This window comes from Euprymna scolopes, chromosome 43 (genome assembly GCF_053919585.1).
Source record: "Euprymna scolopes isolate OS-2025 chromosome 43, ASM5391958v1, whole genome shotgun sequence".
NCBI classification, from domain to species: domain Eukaryota; kingdom Metazoa; phylum Mollusca; class Cephalopoda; order Sepiida; family Sepiolidae; genus Euprymna; species Euprymna scolopes.
Genome location: NC_136524.1, coordinates 8,619,025 through 8,637,276, shown reverse-complemented (window position 1 = coordinate 8,637,276; position 18,252 = coordinate 8,619,025). Strand labels below are relative to the sequence as shown.

Below are 18,252 nucleotides of genomic sequence, written 5' to 3'. Positions count from 1 at the left end.
AAGCATAACTCAAATGATGCAAGGAAGATAACTCTTATATTAACTTAAAGGTTAAAATAGGAGTTATATCTCTTTCTCGAGTATTTCTTTTTCCATATCTATATTAATCACATTGTATATTATTTGCACATTACTATTAAAAACTAAAATGTTACTACTAAAGCCTGGGGAATACTTATTAGGTACAGCTGATTTTAAATGTATTTATATAAAGTCTTGTTGTTTATAATAGTGAAAGCTACCGTTCACCCCTGCATGCAGCATTATTACCACATTTAGGCTAATGCACCAACAACTAACCTCTCCCTCTTGTTTACTTGGACAGAATGAAAGAATAGTTTTTAATTGAATAAGCCCCCGCACTGCTAATCTTGCAGCAGTGTTGCATCCCTGTTCTGGTTTTACAAGTATTTCCATGGCATGTATTGTGCTCAAATGGATTTACAACACGTGTATCCGCTGGGCAAAAATACTCCTGACCCATCCGATTAGCAGCAAAATCTCACCCCTTCATTGTAGTGGCTCATGGTTTCAAAAAGATTTTCTAATTTGATAGCTTCTTTGCTTGAACTACTTGTTTTTGGAATTCCTTTTGAATTTTAATTGCAAAATGTATTGTTTACTTGACCTCTTTCTGGTGCAGGAGTGAATATTTTTACTTATTTATTTTAAACAATCAAACTATTTTAAATCTATGCTGATATGTAACAAAAAAAATCCCTATATTGAACTCATTTAAGTAAATTAAAAAGACAGTCTTTTTTTTTTATTGGTGGTCGTGTGAATGAAGCATCCAATATTTTACACCATTGAATTTCATTGAATTTCATTGAATTTCACACTAGAAATTTTTTTTTTTTTTTGTGCTTATTTTGCGTTCCAGTTATTTCCTAAACGATATCGATCATCATAAGCTTAAATTATTTATTCAAATTTTAAAAAATGCCTGAAAAATAGTTAATAGATGTCTTTAACTTCTAATGTCAGCTTTCAAATTCCAGCAAAGTGTAGAAATTCAACACAGTTGGACACTTCATCTAATAAGTATATATTCGTAAATAAGTTGATCTGTAAAGAACAAAGCCAGATCTGCAGAGAGATCAACGCCATTTTTCCATTTAAGTAAATGTAATAATGCTATGTTAGAGGTTTGAGAAAGAAGATCAAAGGAAATCTGAAGGCTGAAATAACAAAACATGATGAGGTATAGCTATTAATAACACTTATTTGGTGTAATACACATCCATGGAAGGTGGTCGGCTGAGCTCCAATCTTTGGTTACTCCTCATAAAACATTAACAAGAAAAAATCGTTCTGTTACCATAACTGCAAAGAGGTTTTCTTTCTTTCTCTGTGTGCTTAATATTAAGTAGAACTTCCATGAACACAATTTCTTTCCAAGAAGTTCCCTGCAGACTGCAACATAGTCGTCTTTGAATGTCAACAAATTCTTATCATAACCGTATTTTATTTATTTCATTAATCAACCGAGAATCCATCCATCTCATTAACCCTTATCCTTGACTAGTTTTTGGTCTTGATAACATATTCGATGTTTCTGTCCAGTCTCAAAAGACAAAGGATACCCCAGTAGGGGTAGCTGCGTGCATGTAATTGTGAGGAAGAGTTGCGCAATCCCCAACTAGATCTCCCCTGAATCAACACTGTTCGAGCCTAGTCGCAAGGAGAACCTCATGACGACTGGAAACAATGCCAAGATAAGCGGAGAGCACATACAGCACCTGGAAGTCCCGAATGGTTACCCATCTGGTACTGACCAGGTTCAATGTTGCTTAACTTTGGTGATCCCATGGGAACCAGTGTGTCAACGTGATTATGCCGTACACAAAAGTAACACATTAGTAAATAAAAAATGTGCATAAAGAATTGAAATATATATTTTTTTTTACAAATGAGTCCCAACTTATCAAGGTTAAAAGCCACTCAGAAGAAACATGCTATGTATTTTGGTTTGGGTTAGTAACCTCACACATTTAGAACTACTTCTACCTAAATATTTGGTACCTAAATATTTGGTACCTAAATATTTGCACATTTTCCTGTGCATAAATTTTGCAAGTAAACATTAACAAGAGATTCATGCAACCATTCAATCTATCCATTTAGCCATGGCAGATCAATAAAAAGACTACTTTAACGTTTAATTTCAAATTTAAGCATGGCAGACAAAAAAAAAACAGGTTATTTCAGACTTAATCATGGCATTGTCCTAGGCTTCGGAGGAACAACACCACCGTCCTTCTGCCGGCGTTATTGGAATGAGTCAGTCAAAGACGACAACAATGAGACTCCTCCAGCACTGAAAGAAGACCTCGCAGCAGGTTCTGAACTACCCCAGAAAGCATGGGAGTGAAGGATGACAAAACTAGAGACAACCTGCACGAGTGGGGTTATGTACAGGATGCTTGGTGTCCCTGCGGTGTTGATGTGTAGACTATTGCACACATCTTTCCTCACAGATTGTCCCCTAAGCAGGGTATGCTTTGATGTGGACCTGAGGGATACCTCGGACATTGCTTGATGGACCTCGAGATGGAGTGAAACGCTATGATAATAATGAATAAGCATGAATGACCAAAGAAAGTGCTTGCAACAAATGAAAGAATATTATATTTTAAACAATGCATGACAGATCATTGAAAATATTACTTTGAATTGATGGACTAATAAAAAGGCTATTTCAAACTTAAGTGTAAAAGACTAAAGAAAATGTTATTTCAAGTTAACAAATTAAAAAAAAAAAAAAAAAATGTTAGACTAGCAGGACTACCAAACGTTGGCCTGGTCGAACGTGTAGCATATTTCTATTTACACGTTTATCTTTTTACCTCTCTTTGTCCTTTTCTCCATCTTTCTTTCATTTTCCCTGTTTTACCGCTCCAACCCTATCTTTCGTCCCCACCAAGCTGATTCCTATCTAGACAACTCTCTTTTATATAATAGATATCTCTAGGAATTAGTTAGCATTTAGTTTCCAAATTAGTACACAATAATACTGAAAAATCGATATTGCCTGATGAAACCTGTCCCAATTGACCCCCAGAAAGTGAATATTTTTTTTTTTAATAAATTTTAAATATCATTCATCCGGGGCAACCATGGTTAAGAAAATACCAACTTGATGTGTCTTTGTTTAATAGATTTGGACTTTTAGCTGGACATACATACATACAGACATACATACATACAGACAGACAGACAACTTCCCTTTATATGGAATCTGGTCATAACTTGCGGATTTCTATTTATGAACAGACAAATTCCCAAAATATCAAAACTTTCGAATAGTATATAAATATGGTCATCCCTATAAAAGGCTGAGACCTCGAATATTTTGAGTCTCTGACTCTGGCATGTTTTTACAATCAGTTAGATCTTTTTAGTTACTAACACTTTCTTTGCCCCTAGAAATTTTCATTTTTAAAGAATTCTAACTATAGCCATTAAGTACAAATTTTACTTTAAAAAAATAAATGAAATAAAATTTTAATTTTTTTTTTAAATCCCAATCTGAGATAAAAAAAAAAAAAAAAAGAAGAAATCTCACATTGGGATATGCGTCTGCATTTATTGAACGTTATCTGTCTCTTCATTTATAAGAATTTGCCAATAATTATAAAATTTATCTGTTAGCTCATTGTGGTTCTAATTATTTGATATGTAAAAAAGATAAAACTATAAAACTTGTCTCTGTTTTTACTGCTATATCTATTATCGTGGAAAAGACCTCAGTTGTCAGGCCTGTTACAGGAATGCCCATGCTTATAGATTTATTTTTATCTGAAGATTTGATTCGGTCAATTTTTATTTATTTTGACATATTCTCGTCAATTGCGTTTTAATGTTCGTTAAATATTCTTCCAGAACACGCACGTACGCACGCGCGAGCGCGCGCACACACACACACACACACACATACACACACACACACATAATTTATCTTATTTCTTTCTCGTAGGCTGATCTCTACTCTGGAGCATTGTTTATCAAAATGGCGATTGGAATGAATATTTATCTGGCTACCCTTATACTTCTGGCAGTGGCTGCTCTTTTCACTATCGGCGGTAGGATATATTTTATACTTATACATACTTTTATACTTAATATGTATTTTTAGCCAATTTAATGTAGATATCATTTTATCAATCTGATATACACTCTTTTATTGATTCAATTTACTTCACTTTAGTAATTTAATATTTTGCAGTTAAAATCATCCAATATATAACAATTCATTAATTCAATATCCTTCATTTCAGTAATATACCCTTTACCAAATCAATATAAAACCTTCTGTTGACTTAATAAACTCGTTTTTCTCAATTCAGTATATCATTTTATTAATTCAATTCATCTCGTTTTATTAATTCAATAAACGTAATTTTAATTCAATAAATGTAATTTTAATTCAATAAGCGTAATTTTAATTCAATATACGTAATTTTAATTCAATAAACGCAATTTTAATTCAATAAACGTAATTTTAATTCAATAAATGTAATTTTAATTCAATAAATGAAATTTTAATTCAATAAACGTAATTTTAATTCAATAAATGTAATTTTAATTCAATAAATGTAATTTTAATTCAATAAACGTAATTTTAATTCAATAAATGTAATTTTTATTCAATAAATGTAATTTTCATTCAATAAATGTAATTTTAATTCAACTTGCAAAAGTAAACAAAAGCCTCTGCAACGTAAATCTTACAAAATTTTTAAAAAAATACATGTTTGCCTCACGTCGGGTCACTACTTGTAGTGGACGTCAAGTCACTCGCAAATCTGTTTCCAACATTGGTTTCAGTGTGTTATTCCAATCTTTATTTATGCAGGTGGACTGACCGCTGTAATCTGGACAGATTTTGTACAAACAATTATCATGATTATCGGTGCTTTTACGCTCATGATTATTGGTGAGTATTTTTGAATTTTTTTTTTATTCCTTTATTTTTATTATTTTTTAGTATAAATTGTCAGTTTTGGAATTTTTTTATCCTTTCTATTTTTGTGTGTGCGTAAATTTTTCAGTTCAATTATACAGAGATACGATTGAAAATAATGTTTGTTTTTGTTTTTGTTGTTTAGGAGCACAAACGGAAGAATAATATTTGACCTTTGCCGGGAAATATTAATTCTACAAACATATCTTTCTATTTTCCAAATAAAAGTTTTCAAAATAACTTTTTCCATCATAAACAAAAAAGTTAACATTGATTTAATTATTGAAATGAAAAATATTCTCATCATAGATTCGAACAAAACCGATTTTTTAAAAGAAGTTTGAAAATAACGCAACACAAGTTCGATAAATTTATTAGCAGAATATACTATTGTTGGCAGAAAGGTTGAAGATTCTGTTCGAAACCGATTCTATGATTGATTTAATGACAGATCGGGAATAAACAACTTATTCAAAAAACGAATGCGTCAAACCTTTACAAACATGGCGTCTCTCTCTACATTATGCAATCGTTTTATAAATATTAAACCAATTACAAAAAATCTTAACCCCTCATAATCGTAATTTTATGTATTTATACCCTTACCGTTACCTACACAGACATTGTCGCCAGGAAACTCACCCCCTTAAAAAATTACTGATACAAACATAATTAACATTTACGGTTAGCATTGTTTTTTTTTTTCTTCTTCGATTCTTCGTATCAAACAGTGAACGATGCTTTTTTTATTATTTTCGTTTGTTTTGTAACGGGTCGTTCACTTTTCCTTTTTTTTTTTTTTTTTTTAATTTTTTTACTTTAAATTCTTTCCAGTAACCACCCTAAAAATACAATCACTGAAAAAAAAAACATTTACGGTTAGCATTGTTTCTTTTCTTTACACAGTAAACTATAATGCTTAATCATAACCGTAAATTGACATTTTATGTACTTCAAAATCTCCTTATGTGTAATTTTAAAGCCTTTAAACTGTCTACTCCTTACTATTTTCGAAGTGTGTGCGTGACTTTGGTTGAACATGTGTGCGTGAGTTTAGTTGTGTGTGTGTGTGTATGTGTGTGCATCCATGTGTTTCTACGTGTGTGTGTGTTTGTGTCTATTTTGTGTGTGCGTGTGTGTGTGTTTATCAGTGTCTGCGTGTGTGTGTCTGTGTGTGTGTGCGTGTTTCTGTTTTTGTGTGGTTTTGTGTGCGTCTGTGTTTTTTGGTGTGTGCTTCTGTGTGTGTTTGTGCTCGTGCGTGTGTGTTTCTTGGTGTGTGCATGTGTGTTTTTTTTTGTGTATGCGTGTGTTTTTTTCTCTGTGTGTTTTGTGGATTTGTGATTCCATGTGTGTTTGCGTGTGTTTTTGTGTGTATTGTGTGTGTGTTTGTGTGTGTGTGTTTGTGTGTGCGTGTGTGTGTGTGTGTGTGTGTGTGTGTGTGTGTGTGTGTGTGTGTGTGTGAGATATAAATCAATCTAATACTTGCATTAATCAGACTCCAGCACTGCAATGCGTGGCTGAGTGGGTACAGCTAGTTTTCTTTTTTATTGCAAAGACTATTAGATTAGTAGCAGTGTGTAAGTCACGTATAAACGAGAAATACACTCATACACAAAAACATACAAAATTTTCACATAATGTTATTAATAGAGAGAAGAGATTGAAAAAGAAATGCTTATGTCAGGTAGATAACTCATATTATAATGTTCAAGTTAAAGTAAGAGTTATCTCCTTTAAATCATTGAATCATTTATGTTATTATACTTATAAATAAGGACACCGTTTACGAACTGTGTCACATGACCTGGAATTTTCTGAAAGAAAGAAAAATGATTATCCTGCAGAAGATATTAAGTAATATTGGTAATAACCATATTTACAAAGAAATTAAATCCAATTACCTTTTTTTATTATTAATAACGTGAACCAATGTTAAAGAAAAAGAAATAACTATTCATAATGAAATATTAATATTATTAATATATAAAATATTAATATATAAAATATTATTAATATATAAAATATTAATATATAAAATATTATTAATATATAAAATATTATTAAAAAGAAATAACTATTCATAATGAAATATTAATATATAAAATATTATTAATATATAAAATATTATTAAAAAGAAATAACTATTCATAATGAAATATTAATATTTTAGGATAGAAGGTCTAAAGAAAAAAAAATCGGTTTACTTAAATTTATGTATTAGATATTACTTTTTTTTTTTGTTCAACCTCACATTTATCTGAAAAAGATACGTTTCCATTAATAAAAACATCGAACATACAACTGGCTGCAATATTAATCAAACATTAATTTATTTATGATTTTAGCAACTTTCCTGTTTAATAGACACAAACTTATTCTTCAGGTATGTAAATATGTTTTCAGGTTTAGCATTTGCAAAAAAAAAAAAAAGAATATTTAATCTAATTCTTCTATCTTTTGCATGATAAATATTATAAATAGTGACCCCTATGTTATCTGAGACTGAATACACGTTATGAGGGTAAGTTGATATACTTATTTCAGGAATAGTGAACTATAATATAGTTACGTCTAACATATATGGTAAAGGTCCCATGCTAGAAAGTCTAAGTATATGCTAGGCTATTGATGCTATGTAATTACCAGTTTGGAGGGTTAAATTTCGGGTTTTTGCGTTGGGGTGTTTGAGAAAGACGGGAGATATGGTACATGAAAAAAAAGGCGGGGGCTGAAAGGTATACATTCACATAGATATTTTATGTGTTTAGGAATAGAAAATTTCAGCGATATAATGAATAGAATGATCGTGAATCTAAGGAGTTATGTGGATCAAGGGAGAGTCTTTATAAAAGAGTTCCGATGTCGACATTTTTAGTGCCATGAATCGCATGGGTCTGAAATATTTTATCAAAACTTCTCCGTTCAATTATATGAATTATATTTTCTTAATTAAAAGTTATTAAAGATAATGTCTATAGCTAAAAGGCAATATACACTCTGTTTAATAACTTTTAATTAAAAAAATATGATTATAAATATAATTATAAATATAATTATAAAATATTATTAATATATAAAATATTACTAATATATAAAATATTATTAATATATAAATATTATTAATATATAAAATAGTATTAATATATAAAATATTATTAATATATAAAATATTATTAGAAAGAAATTGAAAGAATGAAACCTTTTTATTTACTTCATAACGTGCTCAACTCACCTGAGATTGCCAAAAACAGGGGATAAGCTGCATACCTGGGAAAATCAGCTAAAACTTGTAAATGAAGGATATTTAACTATTAAACCTGAAAAAAAATCTTCGCTGGTGTCGCCACATATTATTAGGTAGCAATTTGTGGTAAGTTAATGACGTGTACTTTTGCAACATACTTTTAGTAATACACATTTTATTAACTATATCACTGTGTTTGCCTTGAGTATTACCGGCCTGCAAGTCCACAACATTACATTAAGAGTTTTAATTCCTAACAAGATAAATTTGTCGCAAAAAAAGGTTTATTCTGTAACGGACTCAGAAATAAAACAATTTACTTTATCAGATTTGGTTATACTTTTTAATGTACAGTAATCGCCACAGCAGCGGTATTCTCCACTTTGCTTAAGAACAAGATTTAGTAGGTAGGAGTGTCAGAAGTCGACATTAAAAATGAGTGATTAATTAGACTCGCTATCTTTCGAAGCTTATAACAACATGAATAATATAATTTAAACCCTAATTTTTTTCAATAAAAGGAGCAAAGACCAAATTTTAAAATAATAAAAGGTTTAATCGAAAAATTTACAATATTTTTTTAATCTGCTTTAAAGAAAACAGATTTCTCTGAAATTCAATGAATTTTAACTTAATCTAAATATAATAAATATATATAAATTCCAAAAAACCATTTACCTATAAAATACTAATCAATGGGTGCTTCCATTTTTCATTTATAAGAATTTGTCCATATTTATATTTTATATTCCATGTACTTTTTAAATAAAATACTTTTTTTAAGCAACCCATCGAAAAAAAACGCCATTCTGTAAACAGTTACCCGGTGTTGGCGAAGCGGTGCTCCTTGCTTTCTTGCAGTTGTCAAATACGGATGCCTAAAATGGTCATAAGTAATTATTTCAAAAACGTAAAAACAACGCATACGCGTGAGCCGTCGTGCCTTGTGCGTGAAAAGATTGGTTACCATCATTGAAAAATGATCACATTTCACTTATCAGTTTTTGCTGTTTAAACAAAATCCACTCGACCAATTTTCCATTTTTTTTAATTCTCTTAAAGTACATGAGTTTTTGATTTAATATATTTTATTTCTTTGTAAACACTGTTTTTTAAAAAATAAAAAATATTTCTATTATTTTTCCAAAAATTTTAATAGTTTATTTTGGAAATATATTCCATAAAGAAATTAAACAAACCACAAAGAGAAATTACGAGTTTTGTCTATTTTATTCGCAGTTTTGTGTTAAGGGTGTCAAAAATTCCCAAAAAATTCTGACACACGTAGGACTTGACCATTCGCTATCTGATTGAGTTGCTATACCTTCGTTTAGGAGTTTATTTAAATTCTTCTTCAGTCGCCTTTAGTTTTTCAGCAGATAATTGTCTGGTCTTTGCAAAAACTGGTAAGTAGCTACCTGTGTATCCTTTGATAAACACCGCAGTAATTTTTACTGGTGTTTGTGTGAGGGGAAGTAATTACCGGATATTTATCAAGGCTGGTTTGAATAAATGGAGGTAGTTCCGCTTTGCTGACGATCACATTAACTGGAGAAAATGTAGTTCACTTTAAATTCTTCCTGTTAGCAGTTATGGGGTCATAAATTGTTTTATTTCTACAGTCTATGTCGAATAAGGAGTTGATACAGGTGGAAAAACATCTGCGCTTTTGTTACGTTTGGCAGCCATGTTGGATTTGGGATCATCAAAGTAAAATTACATCTTTTTCTATTTGCAGGTTTTGTTAAAGTGGGAGGTTATGAAAGTTTAGTAAACAATTATTTAAACTCAGAACCAAACACAACCCGTATCTACTGGGGAGATACAAATTCATCGATGTATAAATATGTAAAGTGCGGAATACCATCAAAATATTCCATGCATTTACTTCGACCATACGACGACTCGAGTTTGCCATGGCCTGGGGTAATATTTGGACTTGCCATTTCCTCGATATGGTATTGGTGTACTGACCAGGTATTTATGCATTATTCGATTCTTGCATTTTTTCTCACTTGACCTCTTCCATGGAGATTTTTTAAAGAAACATTTTCAAACAAATAATAATAAAAAGATACGAATAGTAATGTATTCTTAAAAGTGATACATGTTTGCCTCACATCGAGTCACTTCTTGCAATTTCTTAAATCAGAAGAGACACACGATATATGTCACCGAGTATACTCACTTCTTGGTTTGGATATTTTATTTCATGATTCTAAGTGAGTTATGTTAGAACTTCAATTAATTCAACTTTACACAGGCTACTTTTCTTTTTGCATAATTATAATAATATCTCGTTTTCTTTTACAACAAAAAGATATAATTGCGAAATGGCAAAAAAAAAAAAAAAAAGAATACAAATATCGATAATTTCATAATAATGCAGTATTTAAAATATTATTTTAAAATAAAATTAAAAATTAAACGAGAAATAAGCTATTTTCAAAGCATTCAAGCAATTAATAAAAAAAATATTTTTTCAATGGCAGATAAATGCTGTGCGTTTATTTCTTTGTAGTGGGGGGGGTTCTACATTTTAAGCGCTCGTGCAGTATGGTGATAGAGAATCACCTTGAAAGATCCCTCTTTGTATTTTGATTTCAGTTATGCTAGTCCACTAGCTGTCAGTTCAAGTCTCTATTTTTCATTGCATTTTCTATCAGGTTGGTTATAATACCTAATATTTTGTCAATTCTCAGGCATTCTATTATCCATGCTTGCGAGATTCTATCATATGTTTTCTTATAGTCGATCCATGCCATGGCTAAGTTCTTTTTTTTTTCAACCTTCTTCACAATCCTTTGGTCATGTGTTCCTCTTTTTCATTTTTGGCATCCTTTTTGTTCCTCTGGGAGTAGTCCGTGGTTATGAAGTGACTGATAAATTTGTTCTCTCAGTTATGCAATAAGTATTTTCCATATTGTAGGTAGACAGGTTATAGGTCTGTAGTTGCTGGGGATGGCCCCTTTTTTCCTGCATCTTTTTGCACCAGCGTGGTTCTACTTTTGGTCATGCATTCTGGTAAATGTGCTTCATGGATGCGTCTTTTTATTTGTTGGGCAAGCCTTTCACGTAGTGTTATGAATTTCATTGACTAATAGGCATGACCCGGTGCACTCCCGTTGGCCATTTTTCATAGGGATGTCTTGAGTGTTTCCTTGCTGATTTCATTCTTTGCTCCTTCTTCGATTTGCTGTGACTCTTCTTTTATTTCTTTCAACCATTCTACTTTCTATTATGATCCTTTTGTTCTGCCCATATATGGCTCCAGTTGTGTTTTGTTTCCGTTGAGTTTGGTTGTTCTGTTTTTGCTTCTCTTTCATTTGCATTTTGATAGAATTGACTTTCATTGCTTTCAAAGGTTTTGCTTGCACTGTTCTGATTTGCATCGGTATCGTCTAAATATCGCTTCTTTTGCTGCTATTTTTTTCTTCACTTTTCCCTGTTTTTTGTTGAACCTCTCCTCGATTTTTTTCTTCACTTTTCCCTGTTTTTTGTTGAACCTCTCCTCGATTTTCCAACCTCTTCTAGTTGTTTTCATCTTGTTTCACTTTGACTTCTTTCTTTCGTTTGTTGATCTGGGTTTCCTGCCTCAATTCCCATCCAGGTTTTGTTGGTCCTTTTTCTTTCTCAGTCTTTTTTTCCCCCTTAAACTTCATACTTACTGTCTTGGCACCCGCATAGATTAAATTGTTTAAATCTGTAATTGTCTCTGTTGGGATGTATGGGAGGAGTTTTGTTCACCTTCTCTGTTTCAGTTTTTAATTTTTTCCACTCTTGGTTTCTTGAGGATGGAAGCTTCATTTTTCCTCATTCATAAGTTTCCTATTTTCTACTTCAGTTAATTCGTTTTCGTTAAGTTTTGTTGTTTCATAGGTCTTGGTCTTCATGTTTCTTGTATCCAAGTTTTGACAGGTCTTCTACATCTGGAGTTCCTATGTTTGGGGTCCCCATCGAGAGGCGTTTCTTCATCTTTTCCATCATTTGTCTTTTGTTGTATTTCATTCAGTTCTAGTTTTGAAAGCCAACCTATCTTGAGAATAAGTTTCGCTTGGTCTGCAATTCTTTGTTCCGATGTATAGCAAGTCACTGGACATGTTCCATAACTCTTTCATCCGTTTGCGGCATCCTAGGTCTTTGGGGTAACTTCTGTAATAGCATTCCATTATCAGTCTGTTCTCTTTTTTTGTCCATTTCTTCCTTTGGTTTTTGGGTCGGTGTTGGTTGCTTTAGTTTTCCTGTGTTTTATCTGCATTGTTTTGGTACTTGAAATTAGAGAGGATACTTACATGTTCTGTGTCGATGATGTTTTTTCTGATATTAGAAGAGGAGCCAACATTCACAGTATGACGACCAAGTTCCCCATGCTCGCCACAAAGAGAGCACTTTCCGTTCATGACAGCCAGATCTTTCATCTAGGTCCCATGTTGTGTATTATTTGTAAGTTGCATATTTCATGTTTTGGTGTTTGTGGCAACACCAAGCCCAGAATTGTTTTACCTGTGGTTCTGTCACAGGGATATTATTACCTGTCACATAGGTGAGAGGCATTGTGCACTATTCTCTTTGAAAAACTCTTGGAAAAAATCTGTGGTATTCCCTGCAGTCTGAGTAAAAACAAGTCTACCCAGGTTTCCAGTACTGACCGCCTTTTTGAATAACTTTTACAAAAGTTTGTGTTATCACAATAGCCGTTTACCTTTGGTCTTCACTAGAATTTGGTTGGTAATAAGCCTCCCCAAGATCCCAGTCTTCTTCGCACTCATTCAGTGAAGGTCTTGTTAGTGCTTTCTCTCCTCAGTCTTTCCATTCTCCTTGATCCTCCTCACATTATTTGGTGTGGTGCCAGTTTATGGCGACACATAAAAAAAAAAATTGGGAGTGCAGAGGTGGCGAGCAGCGGATGTTAACTTACAATTCCACAGTTTCAGTTTTTATGATTTCATGTGATATTCCTTTATGTTTTACATCTGTAGCCATTTCAATATGTCCAGCTTGTGCTTGTAGGTCATGTGTAGTAGTCTCCACATTCAAGGGTATTCCTTAATATTTCAGCTGTTTTCATTATTGTTATTCATTGTATCTTTTCAAGCCATCCCTCTGATTCCAATTTCTCCCATTCTTTTTTCAAAGTTTTTCGTTATTGTTCCTAGTGCTCTAACAATAAATGGCGTTATCTTGACATTCTTCATTTCCATATTCCTTTAAGCTCTCTCTGACCAATTCCATGTTTTTGCTCTGCTTCTCTGTCTCCTTGATCTTCTCTCTGTGATCTGCTGGAACTGAAAAATCTACAATCTGGCAGGATTTTTCTTTCTTTTTACTATTATAACATCCGGTATTCTTGCTTAGGTAGTGTTATCTGTGTGTATGTCCATGCCCCATAGGATTTTGTAATTTTCGTTTTTAAGTACTGTTGCCGGTTTTTGCTTATAGCATTTGTCTGTGAGTTTAAGATGCACTTGTTTGCATAATTCCCAGTGTACTGCCTTCCTCACTTAATTATGTCTATTCTAATATTCTTTTGGGGATAGTTTGCTGCATTCGCTTATTATATGGTTCATTGTTTCGTCTCTTTGTAACAGAGTATGCATTTACTGTTTTTCATGTCTTATCGGTCCTTGCTTTGATGTGGTTGGTTCTAATCACGTTATCTTCTACATCTATTATTAAGGTTCCAGTTTTTCTGTTTTGGTTTGCTTTTTGTAGCCATATCCAAGTGCTTTCGTTAGTTTCATCTTTTGTCATCCTCGTGAATCGTCCGTGTAGCTGTTTCCCTTCCCATTTTGATTTTCTCGTCTTATCCCTTGTCTCTCTATTTTCTGTTTTGTTCATTTGTCAGTGTCTCTTGTGGCAGTTGCAGTGTTATATATTTTTCTTGTTTTTTTTTTGTGTGTCATTCACACGGTTTTCTATACAAACTAGTCTTTTCCGTTTCACGTAGAGTAGGTCAGCATCATATTTTGGGTTAGTGCATTGCACATAGTCATAAGTTTCCTGGTCTTCTTGTTGAGATGCCTCAGCTCTTTGGTCCAACCTATAAATGGTCTAAAGTATCTTACTAGTGATACTACCCATGTGTTTATACCTTTTATTAGGTTCCTACTATATAATTTAGTTTCTAAGAGTTTTCTTGTTCTTCTGAGGTATTCCTTTCCAATTTTCTTTGTGGTTTTGATAGTGTCTACTTCCACAACTTACAAATATATGTAGGTGTCATGTTCATTTAGTGCCCTAATCTCTGCTTGGTCAAGTAGTTCCATACCTTCCATTGTATCCCATTTTGCTCTTCCTATAACAAGTAGTGCATACTTTTCTATTTTTGATATCCTGATTCTGGTGTTTGTTAGAGTCTCTAATTCCTTTTTGTTTCTTGAAAAGTTCCCTTTTCTGAGTCATTTTTTATCAGTAACCATTGGTTGTTCTGGCACGTCTGCTTATATTTTTAGGCTTTGTTATGAATTTTTTGGAACCAGTATGCGTGTATTCTGTTGTGACCTCGTGCTCTCCAAGCTGTCATTGTTTTTAGAGTTGTCTTTCCTTGCTAATCTCATTCCCTTTCCCTTCTTTGATTTGCTCTGTAATTGTGATCTTGTTGCTCTTCTCATATTTTACTGCAATAGAGTTTTGTTTTTGTACACTGGGAGTAGTATCAAATTGTCTGGAAGGACAATTGAAAAAACTACAAATCCCCGATGTTTTAGGCACCTCTGCAATTATAGGTACCACCGACATCCTTAGGAAAACCCTTGATCTTTGAAGCTCCTGGTTTGAAGTCGGGATTAAGGGAAATCCTTTGGAAATGAATCCCATCCCTGTCCAGAGAGACGTTCATAAGTGAAATCAGACTAATCATCATCATCATCATCATCATCATCATCATCATCATCATCATTTGTATCTCTTTCTTTTGACAGTAAAACAAGTCAATCGAACATTTTTTTTATAATTAGGATAAAATTATAAACATTTTTTAATAGAGGGATGGCGCATGATAGTTATCAAATCTTCTGCCCCCCCCTGTTAAAAGTATTTTTCTCACACAGTAACATTATCATTTAGAAGCTCGTTCTTAACAAATTTGTTAAGTATTCTGTTCTTACATGGTCTTCTTGTTTTGCATACAAATCGTTGACTATTTTTCAATTTATTAACAAACAATTCAAATGGCATTTTGTGCACTAATGATGAACTAATAAAAATTGGGTTGGTTTTGAAATCAAAATAAATCATTAGTTGTCTTGAACAAAAACCACACTTGAGAGAAATATTTAGAAAGATATAATCGTGTAATACCCCTACTGTCACCCCGATTGTATTTCTTATATTTGCAAACATATACGAGAATTTTCATTTATTATTATTTATGAATTTTAAAAGAATCGGAATCAGAATCGGTAATTGTATCGAAATCGGGAATGTAGAAGAGACTCAATAATTGTATCAGAATAGGGAAAAATTTGAAATCGTCCTATCACTAATATATATGTACATGCATATGTATAATACATATACATATATATGTGTATATATGTATATATATATATATATGTACGTATATGTGTGTGTATATATATATATATATGTATACATATATATATGTATAAATATATATATTATTACATACATATATGTATGTATATATACATATGTATATGTATAGATATATGTATGTATATGTATGCATATGCACATATATATGTACACATATATGTATATGTACATATATATATGTGTATATATATATGTACATATATACGTATACAAACATATATTATATATATGAACAGATATATGCATGTATGTATATATATACATGTGTGTGCGAGCGCGTGTGTGTCTCCCTGTCTGTCTGTTTGTCTGTCTGTCTGTCTGTCTAGTGCTGATTTTTGTTTATATAAACCTTGAAAATATATATCATGCATATTCCAGGTGATTGTTCAACGTGCTCTGGCAGCCAAAAATCTTTCTCATGTCAAAGGTGGAACAATTCTGGCTGGTTATTTAAAATTCTTACCTTTGTTTATAATTGTGTTTCCTGGAATGATGGCTAGAGTTTTATTCGTAGGTAAGTGTTTTGGTTTTATTTTATTTTATTTTTAAAATTTTTTTTTTTTTTTATCTTGTTGAGTGAGTGAATGACATATTTGAACGTGTACAGATGCATTTCAACTCAAATTGTTTTCTTTAAATTACCCTTAGTTTTAAAAGCTAAATTTCCGGATTTTCAATAAATCAAAACATTATATATATATATATATATATATATATATATATATATATATATATATATATATATATATATATATATATATTCATCCAGAGACAGTATTGTTTCGCTGTATCAAAGCTCATCAGAGTGGCTAGACAAACAGCTACCTCAAGCCAGGATCAAAACTCGATCACCCAAACGACAGTCAATACTTCAAACATTACGCTTTTTGGATGCTGGTATGCTGGATAGTGAATTAACAATGTTTTATTTGTTTACACCAAGAGCATTTCTTAATATGTTTGTATATCACTCCCAATATGCTCAATCTAAGGTAGGTAGCATCATAGTCATCCACATACAGTACTGTTTCGCTGTATCACAGCACATCAGTGCGGTTAGACCAGCAACTACCTCAAGAAAGGATCGAAACTTGACCACGCTTGGCAGTCAGCGCTTCAAACCATTACACTATTCGGTTGCTATATATATATATATATATATATATATATATATATATAAACGTGAAGGTGTCTGTGTGTCTGTCTCTGTGTACATTTCCCTACACAATAACTCTGTAAATTTTCAGTCTACAGACTCCAAATTTAATATACAGGATACTGAGATTTGGGAAAATCTATGTGATCGGTTTCGGCCAGGAATTTGGCTGTTAAGGGGTTAAAGTTCAATAATTTGACCTTTGAGAACTCTACCAAACTCCTCCGACAATTTGGGGTCTAAACACTTGAAATTTAAGATATAGGTTCCTTGGACATGGATCTAACTTAATAACTTGATTTGAGTCCAAAACAATAAATGTTAAGGGGTCATAATAGGGGTGAAAGTTAAAAAAATTGACTGTGCTTTTTATTTTGTTATTTTTGCTCAGCATACACCTCCAAACAGCCGGGCAACGCCAGGTTGAAATGCTAGTATATATATATAAAAAGTGAATTTGGCTGTTAAGGGGCCAAAGTTCAACGATTTGACCTTTGAGAACTGTACCAAACTCCTCCGATAGTTTTGGGTCTAAACACTTTAAATTTTAGATATAGGTTCCTTGGACATGGATGTAACTTAATAACTTGATTTGAGTCCAAAACAATAAATGTTAAGGGGTCATAATTGGAGTAAAAGTTTTTAAAAAATTGACCTCTGTGGTCTTTACCAAATTACTCAGCCAATTTTTGGTCTAAACATTTGAAATTTTACATAAAGTGTATTCAGACATAGGGCAAGCGTTTTAATCATATTTTTTCTGAAAATTTTGTTTCCAAGGGGTCAAAGTTAAAAAGATTTGACCTTTGCGGTCTCTAGCAAACTATTAGGCGTATTTTGGGTCTAAGCATTTGAAATTTTATATAAAGGGTATTCAGGCATGCAGCAAAGTTTTTAATCAGTTTTTTGGGGAAAATTTATATATATATAATGTAAAATATTATATATATATAATATTATATATATAAGATATCTCTATAAAATATTATATATATATAAAATATATGTAAAATATTATGTACATACTTACATATATATATATATACATATATATATAAAATATGTTTGTATATATATATATATATATATATATATATATATATATATATATATATATATATATAAAATTATAAAGCTCAAATGACCTTGTAACGAGTGATGTAACCCATTTTCCGGTTTACGACATCCAGTTGCGCATGCGAGCATAAACATTAACCCATAACAACGTGAACAAATAAAAACAAATCACTTCTTTTGCAGATTTTGACCTGCGCACTGAAATATTAACATTTATTATTTTGAAATTATTATTTAACATGGGAAGAGTGG

General features: G+C 31.9%; 1 protein-coding gene across 1 annotated transcript in view; it reads left to right on the top strand.

Moving 5' to 3' along the window:
* The window catches only part of LOC145268168 (sodium/glucose cotransporter 4-like), a 141,715-nt gene that overhangs the window by 80,407 nt on the left and 43,056 nt on the right, over positions 1 to 18,252 (top strand). The window contains exons 6-9 of the mRNA XM_080123379.1: positions 3,980 to 4,085; positions 4,859 to 4,939; positions 9,949 to 10,187; positions 16,146 to 16,281. Coding sequence (XP_079979505.1) covers positions 3,980 to 4,085; positions 4,859 to 4,939; positions 9,949 to 10,187; positions 16,146 to 16,281 — 562 coding nt within the window. The remainder of the gene's footprint in view (positions 1 to 3,979; positions 4,086 to 4,858; positions 4,940 to 9,948; positions 10,188 to 16,145; positions 16,282 to 18,252) is intronic.